General features: G+C 41.2%; 1 protein-coding gene across 1 annotated transcript in view; it reads left to right on the top strand.

Moving 5' to 3' along the window:
- LOC129719534 (uncharacterized) overlaps positions 1-10,236 on the top strand; it is a 102,301-nt gene extending 92,065 nt beyond the window's left edge. The window contains exon 3 of the mRNA XM_055670929.1: positions 10,084-10,236. Within this exon, the coding sequence (XP_055526904.1) occupies positions 10,084-10,236 (153 nt within the window). The remainder of the gene's footprint in view (positions 1-10,083) is intronic.
- Positions 10,237-13,838: the final 3,602 nt, after the last annotated feature.

Genomic DNA, 13,838 nt, shown 5'->3' with positions numbered 1-13,838 from the left:
AACCTTCTCCTGCACCAAAAATCTCTAAATACAAATTTTCACGCCGATCGGTTCAGTCATCTCCAAATCTATATGGATCAGACAGACAGACAGAACTTCATTTTCATATGTTTAGATTGTCATTATTGTGCTCAAGGTATTTTTTTTTGTTATTGAATAACGACTAATTTTTGAAAAGGGTTCATGTAAAAGGGTATTGATGATTGCAAATATTTTCAAAGTAATAAGAATAAGTTTGAACTGTTGATAATAATTTTGTCTCTCCGAAAAAAATATTCACAACGGGGAAATTTTTTTTTTAAATATTCTCTGAACCAAAATGTTTTGATTAGTGCTTTGCTTATACACTGAATTCTGTTTTTACGCGACTTTTTTTACGTGATTTTATTTTACACGATTTTTTACGCGATTTTCTCGAAATTACGCGATTTTTTTTACGCGATTTTCTTGAAATTACGCGATATGTAACATGGGAAATATTGTTTATGAGCTAAGATGTAACACACACACACACACAAACATACACACACATACGCATGCATACACATACATACACACTTACACACACATACATTTACCACATAGCGAAAGATTTTGTAACGACGCTTTTTTTTTCACGCGTTTTGCTCCAAATTACGCGATTTTTTTACGCGATTTGTTCAAAATTACGCTTTGTAATTTTTTTGTGATTTTTTTACGCTTTTTTTTTGCACGCACGCATCAATCGCGTAAAAAAAGAATCCAGTGTATTGCAGAAAGTAATTTTGTTGTTCTTACTAACAAATGCAGAGTAAAATCGTTAAAAAAGATTTTTTTTCCAATTTTAATTTTTTTTTTTTTTAGTTTTGATTTCTCTAAGCTCAAACAACTATCAGTACATCTAATATTGCTTTAATTTCGTACATTCAGCTTTTATGAAGTGGGTTCTTGAGATAATTAATTAAAAAACATTTTTCTGTTGTTTTCTTATTTTTTTGTGTTATGATGTATATTTTTTTCTGGAAGGACAAAAATTACTTGCTACAACTTTGCTGAAGACATCGTTCCAACCAAACAAATCGTTCGGGGTAACTTTTTTATCATTTTTCCATGAACAGGCAAACTTCAATGTTTAGCTAACCTTTTAAAGTTTTCGTAAAAAATATCGATTTTCAAAAAGGGATAATAAAGCTGCATATTTGTAAATTATTTTCTTCTGAAATATAACGGTGTATATTTTTTTTGGAAAGATAAAGCTAATATCCACAAGTTTACCGAAGACGTCAAACCAACCAAACAAACCCTTCTTGTTCCAGAAATATTTTTAAACTACAATACAATTTTTACATATGTTTTTTTTCAAAAATTTTCTCGTGTGTCAAAAAATCAGTTATAGCACAAAATTACACCTTCATTTTTAGCAAATTTTCAGCTAGATATAAAATGGTAAAATGGTTACCCATTTTTTATGACATTGGTCATCAGCTTATTCAGCTTATCAGCTTATTCATCATTTCAACGAGCCCGTTCAAGCATGTTCTAGTTTCCTCTTATAGAGGGCTATTTATTATAGCCCGCGCGCGTTATTATGATTTTGTCCAGTAATGTCACGAGAAAAATAACACGCAACACCTTACCGATAGCGCAAGGAAAAGCAAACTCGGCAATAGAGCAGCTGTGTAATGAGCGATGTGTGTATTGCATATCGGATGTTACATTCGTGTATGGGGAACTAGAGGGCGACGTTATAGTCGCTAAATATTTTTTTCTGTCGGCTGTCTTTATTTTGCCAATACCACTACTGTTACAGAGAAACGCTCTCGAATAAAGTTTTTCAAGACATTCGATCGCTTGGTACATTTTTCTCCCGGACACGGTTTTAAACAAACTAATTCTTGGTGGTCGAATGCCCAAAGACAGCAAGGAACCGGTATCGCTCGTAAGTTTTTATAATATATATGGCACCCCCAATCTCGGTAGACTCAGATACCAGGATCTACCGAGGATCCAGATACTGGTGGTTGATGTGAAGGATTCCTTGGTCTTCAATATATGATATGGTTTACTAATTTCGACGTTGATCACTGATGTGACTGAAACTGTGTCTCTGAACTCCTATTGAAAAAAGACCAGTACATAAGAATCATTGAAGACCCTAAAACTGTCTAAATATTTGGTTATTCCACAATCGAAAAAAACCAACACTATAAGCTAGTGCAGTTTTCTGTCAGTTCTGTCGTGTAATTCAACGAACGCAAGCGATTCGAGCGTCATGGTGGCAAAACTTTACCGCTAGGTTTTCCAAAGTGTCTGAAGTTAACCAAACGTGCATGAAAATCCAATCAAACAAAGCCAATTTTGCCCAGATACACAGTGAAAACACACACACATACACAAAAACGGAATTGTTTCAGTTTCCAAATTGTGATGGAGTTGGATAAAAATTGAACAAAATAAAAAAAAAACAAACACACACATAGAGCATAGCATCGACCGCACTTTTCCGACCGGGCCCAGTCTGCTAGAGTAAAGTCATTTTTCGCCAACAGGACACCGGGGACTGCACTGTGCCTGGCCCCTAGAGTCTGCGAGCCAAACGGCAACAAGAAAATTTTCAACCCGGTGACAAATTGGCAGCAGTTGTCCTGGAAGGGACACATTTGCCATGGTAGGAAGCACCAGAGCAGCAATCGGTAACCCAAGCGAACGCTAAACAAATAAAATATCCTGCCGGCGATGCTACGGCCAACTGGCAGCCAAATTGCAGGATCGTGCTCACCGACAGCAAAAAAAAAAAAGAATCCAATACACAAGAAAGGGAGGACGGAACATACAAACTTTCGAATCTTTACAAATTGAAACTGGATTCGGTGCACGGCAAAATCGATTACAAGTTGCTTTTATTCGCCTGGGGCTGCACATGGAACACACAAGCCAACGCTCTGTTGTCTCTCAGCCTCCCATACCTCCCGAGTGCCCCCTAAGACAAATCGGACTCAAATGGGAAGATGGGTAGAAAAAAAATAAATGCTCCTAGCTAGATGATCAAACTTTAGCCGACCCTAAAAACACCGCTGGCGGCGAAACAGCCGGGAAATGCAACGCGCGAACAAGCTGTCCTGCGTTGCAGCCATTACACGGATCGGCATGCAGATGGACCCGGCTCGGTTGGAATCCGATCCGGGCATGCAAATTTATTGATCCAATTTTTAATTTGCAATAAAAATAAATTTTCCCCAATTTCCGAATGGTGATGTTCTGGGGTTCACCGAATGTGGGTCGCTCTGGCTGCTGGCGGCCAGTTGGTCTCCTGGGCGGTCTTTATTTTCAATCGGTCCGATTTCACGAATGAGTGGAAAAAGAATCAAAGTTTCCCGGCTAACTTTATCGTTAACGGCGGAAGTGCGCGCAGCAGGGCTTTCCAGCCGGGGATCTAATTTGCAAGCGATGGCCCCCTGGCGTGAGTTCTTGATTAGCGGAATCACACGGGTACGAAAGATGCAGCAGCTTTTGAATAGAGATGACTTGCTGAACTGTTTCGCTGGTTGGCGGTGTATAGAATGAAATTGGTTTTTGCTTTTACCCATTTTAGAATTGATGTTTCCTTAAGATTGTAACGGTTTACATTTAAAGCACAGAGAGAAAGTTCTTTATTTTTTTATGTTTCTAGAATTTTCACTAAGCGGCTAGGTCATATGAAAAAAAAATTCTTCATTCTCTATTCGTTTCAAACGTGACAGGCGTTTTGCGCTGTGCTTCGTTTCACTTCATATGGTTTACCTTGATGAAGACGCAATTCTTATTTAATGTGAGTACTTCATCAAATCGTAGTAAGTAATTAAAAGTTCATAAAACTCCACTTCCTTTCGGACAGAACTACGGAAGACATATCGTTCATACGATCCACCGGGGCAATCTTGCTTCCGCTCGAAATATTACTCGGCGAGAATGCTCTCAACAGCAACACTACCCGCCAGTACCTGCGCCGGATTCGGTTTGTCTAATGAAAAGCATCCATTTGGCAAGCAGCAGTAGATACCCGGCAGTCACTTACTGGCAATCATATTCACATTTCCATTATTCAGCACGGATTTCCGAGGTAAACCTGAGCAAATTGATGAACAACGATTTCGGGCGGCCTCAAACTGCTCAAGCAGGAAACGACTCGAAGCTGCTGTACAAGTACTAGTCCTGCCTAGTGCTGAGGCGAAAATTAGTGCAGATGGAAGAAAGATAAATAAAGCCACCGGCACCGCACAGTGCGCAAGTTTTGCACCCACCGCAACGACCGCCGCCACCGCAGCCACAGCCGAATTGGAGACTGCAGCAGCAGCAGCTTTTCAGTTGCATCTATAGCTTTTCTGGCGTTCTCGCTCGGGGAGTGGTATGGGGTAAATTGGTAAAGTTTGCTCGAAACCATCTCGGACTGTGAGTGATTACCGCTTGGATGTGTCTGTTTGTACAACGTCTCAATCCCACTAAAACGTTAGCTGCTTCTGCCTAGTGAAAGAATTTTGCGGCTGAATATACCCTTCGCGACACGAACGCAAAAGTTTTGGAAACTCTTCGCACCTTCTTACCCCGAAACCCACTCTATACAGTCGATAGTCCTGTTCCGTACACTTAGAACTCTTGTTCCTAGGAAATTCTCGTCTGTACGCTCTCGAGTCCGGCGGATGATGCAGAATGTGGTGAAAGCTCTAACTCTAGTGCCAGTAGCCGAACCCGAACGTTGTGGAGTCCAAAACAATCGAGGCGTGAGAGAAAATCTTTTGATGTTAAAATTTTAATGAATTAAAATGAAACTAAAACTAATGCTTCTGGCATATAGCGGTTCGCCGGCGACTGCGGGAGGACTTCGTGTGTCCACGCTTTGTCCCCTATAGACAGTGCCAGTAGGGACGGTTTTCTGGCGGATGAAACTCGCCGGCAGAATTTGCGCATAACCTTTTAATATATGAACTGTGGATGTTCGTTTCTGTTGCCGCAGCTACTACTGTGTTACTACTACTGTTGCTAATGGTATTTACTCTAATGTGCTCTTCATGGCGCGGGTGCTTTTTGCTCTACAAATAAGTGCATGTGTGTGAACCCGAACGGGTAACCAAATATGCAGAGGGAGCTTGGAAACATTTTCGGTGAGATTCGGAACTATTTTTGCGGTCGCATAGAGGCATGGTGGGGATATTTGCGTGCAGCGCAGTGGTCCGTGAGTGGAGAAAAACGGAACAAACTTTTCTTCAGAGTGGGCGCACATCGTTTTCGCTCGAACAGATTCAAATTAAAATGTATGTGGTGAAATAATTGCTAAGCGAATTTAGTCAATTAGATATCTGCTAGTTTGCGGCGGTGAGTTCTGCTGCTGGCTCTCTGCTTGAGAGGAACAATGGTACGAATGGTGCCGGCTTCAGCGAGAAGGACATGAAACAAAAGTGAACATTTCGAACTAGCTGGGGAAACTTTCCTGCTGCCGGGAAACGGTTCCCATTGACCGACGACGGGAACATAAATAATTGTATGTAGTTACAAACTCTGGAAAGTTTCGAAGTTTTGTATATGTTTGGAACTGCATTCCAAGTTGATATTTTTTTATGAATTCATCAATAACTCTAATGTTGTCTTATAAAATAAAGTGAATGCCTCGGTAAGGATGAAAATTTTGCAATAGATAAAAGTTGTAAATGAAAACGTAATTTTCTCAAGATCTTAAAGATCAATTTTTTGAATTTATTGTTCGAATTTGAGGTGTACTGTTTTTCGCTCAAGAAAATGTTAGCCCTTCATCGAAATTGAAATTCACTTTAAGAATTTATTACCAATCCAACACTTTATCAACACAATTTTATCTTCCAATATTACAAAAACAATAAGAATGAAGAGAATAAAAATATCCTAAATTATATATTGCAACGATAACAGTTCGACTTTTGATTCCGCGTCGAACACTCGACAGAAACGGACGTGCAAAGTGGTTCTATTACAATCCGGTCCGTGTGTACGAATAGCCAAACAAAAGAGTGTTTTATTCAAGGCCATCAGTTGACAGTCGAGTCCGTGTCGCTGTGCTGAGTGATCTCACACCCGGCTCACTGCTGGTGGCTGTATTGGTGCTGCTGTACTGGTGCCGCTGGCTGCTTTGGGTGCAGCTTCGAACGATCGGACAACCACTGCTGGAAGGAAGAAGTAAAGAGGTACGTGTTCTTGTCGGCGCAAGTGCGCTAGTGCGCTACATTAAGCGCGATGGATATAGATCCCTCGCCTCCCGTGCCACCATCCCCGAACCCCCCTGACCCTGACCCTTCTGTTACCCCCTCCCCTGTTCATTCTCCAGTCCCCCCTCGCCCCAGGCTTTACCCGGACGGATCTCAACAGGGCAGCTATACTGTTTATTTTCGTCCAAAGGCAGGAGTGAATTCAAAGCGATTAAACATACTGCAAATTTCAAAAGACCTGACGAAGGGGTACAAGGCCGTGACCGAAATTTCCAAGGTCCGACCTAACAAGCTCCGTGTGGTGGTCAGTGATCTGACACAGGCCAATGCTATCGCTTGCTCTGAGCTCTTCACACGCGAGTATCGCGTTTACATACCCGCACGAGACGTGGAGATCGACGGTGTCATAACCGATTCGAGTCTGTCTGTCGAGTGTATCCTAAAAAGCGCAACCGGTTGCTTCAAAAATACAGAAACACAGGCGAAGATTTTGGATTGTAAGCAATTGCGGTCCATGTCTCTCGTCGGCGGTAAAAAATCACAGGAGGGTTGTGTGCAAAGCCACGACCGCAAGGTTGAAGTAGAATACTTTATTTAACCCCTAACCGTATTGCGGCTTGTAACATCAAGCGATTTCGTTTGCTCGCAGCTGCGTGTTGCATCATGTTGCAATTTAGCAGCTGGGAGACGACGAAATTTTGTTCATGCTGATTGATTGAATCGACTTCACATTAGCTCTGCATAGTCGAACTAACTGCTTTTGTGAGGATGTTCTAATAGGGCAGTTTGTTATTCAAAATCGCTTATGCTGATCACAGCCTTTGCGCTGCCCTTACAGTGGAGGGTTACCTCAATAAAGTTAAAATTATACAACTGCAACAGAATTTGATTGCATCCCGCACAGAATGTCTGCTTGTGTTGATACCAGAAAATTATTAACCTTCAATTACTTGTTTATTTGTCTTCAAAAAGGCATTTTGCGGTTCAAAATCGGTTGCTGATCGCAGCCTTTGAGCTGCCCTAACAATGGGGGAATTAAGATACACGTACAACATGCACTGTGGAAGCTATTTCATATTCAGTGAATTAGACGGGCGCGACAGATTTAAATTGCTAGGATCCAACACAGAACGCTTGCTTGTGTTGTCGTAAATTCAATTCAATGCAATCTTCATGCTGCCCCAACACAGGGGGAATAATGGCAGTCTGGTGACACACGCTGAGAAAAACCGCGCTGCTCCTGAGACGTGGTGACCAACCACAGAGCTAGTGCTGCTGCTAAGGAAGGACGACTGCTGTTGTCGCTGTCTAGAACTATTATGAGCGGCTTCGGCTGAAACTGAGGCTCTTATATAGGCCAAATAGCATGTTTTCAATTGCAAGGTATATGATTCTGTCGACCGTGCTTGAGAAGCAATCATATAACTACCAATCAGAGGTCGAATTTTTCGTTTTAACAAGGCTTGACTATTTCCAATAGTACAATAGTGTGAATAATAGAATTACAATTATCTTATTTTGGAATGAATCTTAGAAGATTTTCCAATCTATTGCTGCAAGAACGAAGAAAATCCATCGAATACTAACCGATTTATTAGCATTTGAAATTGGACGTATTTTTCACTTTCTTCGGTTTTAGATTTTCATTTCACATCCCTATGTAGCCGAACTTCCTGAAAGAAGTATTCTACTTCAAAAAGCATTTTGCGGTTCAAAATCGGTTGCTAATTACAACCTTTGAGCTGCCCTAACATTGGGGGAATTAAGATACACGGACAACATGCACTGTGGAAGCTATTTCACATTCAGTAAATTAGACGGGTGCGACAGATTTAAGTTGCTAGGATCCAACACAGAATGCTTGCTTGCGTTGACAAAAATTATTAACTTTCAATGTCTTGTTTATTTGCCTTCAAAAAGGCATTTTGATTTCCAAAACTGGATTTCCTGATGGCAATCTCCATGCTGCCCCAACACGGGGTGAATAATGGCTGTCTGGCGACACACGCTGAGAAAAACCGCGCTGCTCCTGAGACGTGGTAACCAACCACAGGGCTAGTGCTGCTGCTAAGGAAGGACGACTGCTGTTGTCGCTGTCTGATGCTACGCTATGCATAGCCATGCCACAGTTGTGGCCGCTATACGCTGGCCTAACTGCTGAGCAACTGCAACACTATCCGTAGCCATGCCACAGTTGTGGCCGCCATTGGTATCCACTGTAACTGCATCTGCTGGCCCTGCTGCTATCGATGGTGAGATCCGCTGGAACTGCTACGCTTATCCACAGCCATGCCACAGTTGTGGCCGCTTCCGCTATCGATGGTACCCACTGCTCGCTCCCGCTGCTGCTAAGGGAGGACTGCTGTCGTCGCTGTTCAGAACTATTATGAGCGGCTCCGGCTGAAACAGGCTCTTATATAGGGATGAAAATAGGAATGAATCATTTTTTGTACGTGGTGGATCGACATAACTTGAAAAATATGTGTGACTTCATTCCGGCTCAGAGAGATCATTTGATAAGCTCCACCTCTTTTTTCAGTTTCTAAAGTTTTTCCTCAGTTTCGTAGCACGGATGCACAAAAATGATTTCTTGTCGAGCCGGACCGATAGCACTCTCATTGAAGCAACAAAATAACATGTTTTGTGTCGTGTTGTGCAGCTTGGTTGAAGAAAATGTTCCCGTCCCCATGTCGCATGTAAGCAGATTATTGCGTTCAGTAGACAGTAGATAGTGTATCCAGCGAATAAACACCGATGGTGCTCTCACACACGCAACGGTTTTAACCCGTATCTTATTGCGGTTTGTAACATCAAGCGATTTCGTTTGCTCGCTGTTGCGTGTTGCATCATGTTGCAACTTGGCAGCTGGGGGACGACGAAATTCTGTTTATGCTGATTGATTGAATCGACTTCATATTAGCTCTGCATAGTCGGACTAACTGCTTTTGTGAATGCGTACTAACAGGGCAGTTAATTATTCAATGTCGGTTATGCTGATCGCAGCCTTTGCGCTGCCCCTACAGTGGGGGGTTTACTAAATAAAGTGAAAGTAAAAATTAGACAACTACAACAGAATTTGATAGCATCCCGCACAGAATGTCTGCTTGTGTTGATGCCAGAAAATTATTAATCTTCAATTATTTTTTTATTTGCCTTCAAAAAAGCATTCTGCTGTTCAAAATCGGTTGCTAATTACAACCTTTGAGCTGCCCTAACAATGGGGGAATTAAGATTGTTACCGTTGAGGCACTTTGCTCATTTTGCTTGTCTAAATACGTTTTTGTTAAGTAGTTATTAAAAAAACTTAAAAGCTAAAAGTAGGATAGTTTAAAATTAAATATACACTCCCGTAGAACAGTTAGAAAAAAATCCACTCGACACGCAACCCTGATGCTGCTGAATAAAATGCACCACCCAAGTAGGCTGTCAGAAGAATGCTCCCGGCGTTATAATGGGAAATTTATACTAAGAAAAAAAGGGGAAATTTGGGGTAAGCTACTGGGTCCAACGAATAGTAGAGGCCTTTTACACCTGTGCTACCATCAGAGAAAGGTCGAATGTGCTAATCGTTAAGTGGCCTTAAAATAAAGTTCAAGATAGTTAAAAATAAAAAGAAGATACTCCTCTTCATATTACGACAGTGAAGCAAATTGTGCTAATTTTCGGAAAATTGTCGAATCAGGACCCAGAATTGTATCTTAGATACAGATCGGAAGTAAGCGGTTACCAGCAGCCGACTTGGCGGCAAATACTCCCTTGGTCCGGTTTCACGGGACGGGTTAAGCTGATTAGGCCACGAGAGCCTTATTCCGCCCAGGAAACGCACCGGAGATGGGACAGCGTAAACCCCTAGCCCATTAGAGCGGGAATAAACCGTTCCCCAAGTACCCAGCCACAGCAGCAGAGTCCGATCAACGGCAGCAGAGGCAGCGGCAGCGTTAACCGCTGCGTGAACGAGCCAAGCAGCATAAAAGTCCAGCAGCAACGAGCATCGTCAGCACCCGAAGCAACAGAAGCAGCAGTGAAAGCCCGGCCGGCACAGTAAAACTTGCGATCGTGTAAGTGGATAGCAGATTAATATAGTATTAAAATTAACAATTGTCCGTTTATTGCCCGAACATCCAATTCTTTGATCAGCCCTTCGATGTCAGAGCCGACCCTGAGAGCGAGAAAGCAGCTCACGGCTGTGCTAGCCGTTTAAAAGAGGCTAGTGTTGCCCACCCTCACTAGATCGCCGATGGTGTTGCCCAGCGATCGAGGTTTAGTTTTGGTAGGTCCTCCACCGACCAAGTAATAAATGGCGCCCAACTAAAATACATAAGCTGATCAAGGTTTTGGATAGTCGACAGGATCTGGAGTGTATGAGAGGTTAGGAAAGTCTCAGGGAAATTAGGAGTAGTGCCAAAAGGGTAACATGAAAATTATTTCCCCCAATCCAAAATTGATTTACATTGCACAAGCTTACTAGTGCGCGTACGCATGCAAAAGCGAACAAAAAGTGTAGTTATTTAATCTAATAGCGGGAGTAGCGATTTTTCAAATAATTTTGTATCAATTAGTGGGTCTTGATTCGATCAATATATTCAAACAATTTCGTTGTTTCAAACAAAGCGAATTCATTTCGGTTTTGGTTTCTCATTATTTATTACCTACCATAAACATTTAGAGAAGTAGTTGAGTCGGTTAAAGTGTGTCTCAGTAATTATAGAATATAGCGCGATGGATTTACAACAGCTCTACAGAAACTTGGATGTGTCTCATCTCTCAATTAACGAGGTTGAGCATGAATTAGCGGTTCGAAGTGTTCCATTTGATTCCAAGGAACACGAAAGTGTTAAAAGAAGGAAGTTAAAAGATAAGATGCGAATTGAAAGGGAGACTGAGGTTTTTTCTTTTGCCCCAAGCCGAATGAAATTAGTTGAAGAAATTTCAATGATTAGTACGACATTGACGATTATTGCCGATCTACTGGATAATCCAAAATGTGATATCCGGCAACGGTTAAAATTGAAAACACGAGTGATTCACTATAGAGTACGTATATTTCTGCTTATGAAATCTCCGGGAGCAAATACCTCTAACTGGGTGGTAAACATTGGCAAACGAGCCAATGAAATTTTTCAGAAACATTTTGTTGCGGGAAAACCCGAATGCAATACACCCGCACCGAAACCTTTAGAAGATGATATATCCGTAGCTTTAGAGGACGTTCGATCTGAAATTGAAATTTTGAATGAAACTGCAACAGGAAAGGATTTGGAAAATGAGATGATAGAAGATGAAGCAAGTGGAGGAATTGGAAATAAATCATCAGAATCAAAGAAAAAAGAAATTGTATTAGCGATTGAAAGGTCAGAAGACGTGATGAAGGTATTGAAAAACTACGAGAATGGTTCTTTGGATAATGCAACAGAATTATTAAAAATCTTTAAAGATTTTGTAATACAGACTTCAGAACTACAGAAACAAATGAAGGAAAGAGAAACTGCACTAGAGAGGAAGAAAATAGAAGAAGCAGAAGAGAATATGAAAAAGAAAAAACGACTAGAAAAATTATTAATTGAATTGAACGATAAATTAAAACAAAACGAAGCACCGAAAACCGACTCGATTGTCGAGCCAAAGCGAGAGAATGATAAAGAAACCGCGTTGCCCTCAGAAAAGTTTAATATAAATGTTAACGAAATATTCTATAATAACGTTAAGGAAAACTATGAAACACAGGAAAGTACCGATGAATCATCGGATAGAAATCAGAAAAAGAATACAAGGAAAACAACTAAAAGTGGAAAAAAGAAAAAGACACATTGGAAACAGAGCAGGAAACATACTCGTTATGTAAGCTCTTCGCCGTCTAGCGCAAGCACAGCAGAAAGCTTTAGTGAGAGTTCTGAGACAGAATCAGACTCGAGTTACACTAAACATAAGAATCGGAAACGGAAAACAAGAAGGAACAGTTTGAAAAGAATTCCTGTTTCAGAATGGAGAATTAAGTACGACGGAAAAGATCAAGGACGAAGGCTTTCGGAATTTCTTAAAGAAATTAAAATGCGGAGCAAAGCGGAAGACATTCCCGAGCGAGAACTTTTTCGAGGCGCGATCCATTTATTTTCCGGTCGAGCTAAAGATTGGTTTATGGATGGTTTCGAAAATCGGGAATTTCGGACATGGGCAGAACTAAAACGAGAATTGAAACGGGAATTTTTACCGCCAGATCTCGATTATCAAATCGAAAGTCAGGCTACCAATCGTCGGCAGCAACCTAGAGAAAAATTCGTGGACTACTTCCACGATATGCAAAAGCTATTTCAATCGATGACTAAATCGATCTCAGAAAGACGACGATTTGAAATAATTTGGCGGAATACGCGATTCGATTATAAAAATGCGTTGACCGGCGTTAGAATTAAAACTCTCTCAAAATTAAAAAAATTTGGTCGCATCGTGGACGAAAACAATTGGAACATGTTTCGCAAATCGTCCGATATCCCCAACCGACCAAAATATAACCAAATTAATGAGCTCTACTCTACTAAAACAAAAACTTCTGGTGGCAGTTTAACAGTAAACACGCCAAATTTCGCTAAAAAACAGTCAAAAGTAGAGACAAACGATCAGAATCGTTTTAAGGAATCAGAGGGGGGGAAGAGAGGGGAAAAATGTGACTCTCTCAGATCCAATGGAAGGATCTACCAAGAGCACATTGAAAACTTTAGCTGAGCAATATAAAAGGCCTCCAATCGGTACCTGTTATAATTGCAAGAAAACTGGTCATCATTACGTGGAGTGTCCTGAAAACAAACGAAAGTTCTGTAGACTCTGTGGGTTTTCGGACGTTCTGACACATTTGTGTCCAGTCTGTCAAAAAAACACGCAGAATTCAGCATGAGGAGGCAAGCTGAATTACCACCCCCAAGTCCTCCCATTAACAAATCGACAACATACGATCAGTTGCTGATGAATGGATTCGAACCCTATTCTGGGAATGAATACCACTCAGATAACGAGATAGAAGAAATTTTAGTGCGACTCGATGGAGATAATCGACCGTTCGCTAGAGTGTTTGTAATGGGGAGAGAGATGATAGGATTATTAGATAGTGGAGCGCAAAAAACAGTACTAGGTATTGGTTGCAAGAAATTGATAAATTTAATGAAATTAAAAGTGTTTCCGACTGATGTGTCCATTAAGACTGCCTCAGGGACACCGGTTGAGGTTGAAGGCTATGTGCATTTACCTATAACCTTCAACGAAGAAAACAAAATTATACCTGCTCTGGTTGCACCCACTTTAAAACGACAATTGATATTGGGGTACGACTTCTGAACTGCGTTTCGGATCGAGCCAGCTGTGCAGGCGTCGCGAACTGAAATGACAGTAGAAAAATTGGACGCAGAAGAACTGCAAGTAGATGAGTTAATTGCAAAGGGGAACGAAGGGGGCACAGTTCTGCTAACTAGCGATCAAAGTCGTCAGCTCGAAAAAGTGAAAAAGCAATTTAAAGTGGCGCTCGGAGTTACTTCTCTCATTACTCATAAAATAGAGCTTCAAGACAACAGCAAGAACTTACCACCTATCAGAATCAACCCTTACCCCACATCGCCTGAAATGCAGAAGAAAATTAATTTTGAGTTGGATAAAATGATA

This window comes from Wyeomyia smithii, chromosome 2, assembly GCF_029784165.1.
Source record: "Wyeomyia smithii strain HCP4-BCI-WySm-NY-G18 chromosome 2, ASM2978416v1, whole genome shotgun sequence".
Classification (NCBI taxonomy): Eukaryota; Metazoa; Arthropoda; class Insecta; order Diptera; family Culicidae; genus Wyeomyia; species Wyeomyia smithii.
Note: the sequence above shows the minus strand (reverse complement) of the source record. Positions and strands in the feature narration are given on the sequence as shown.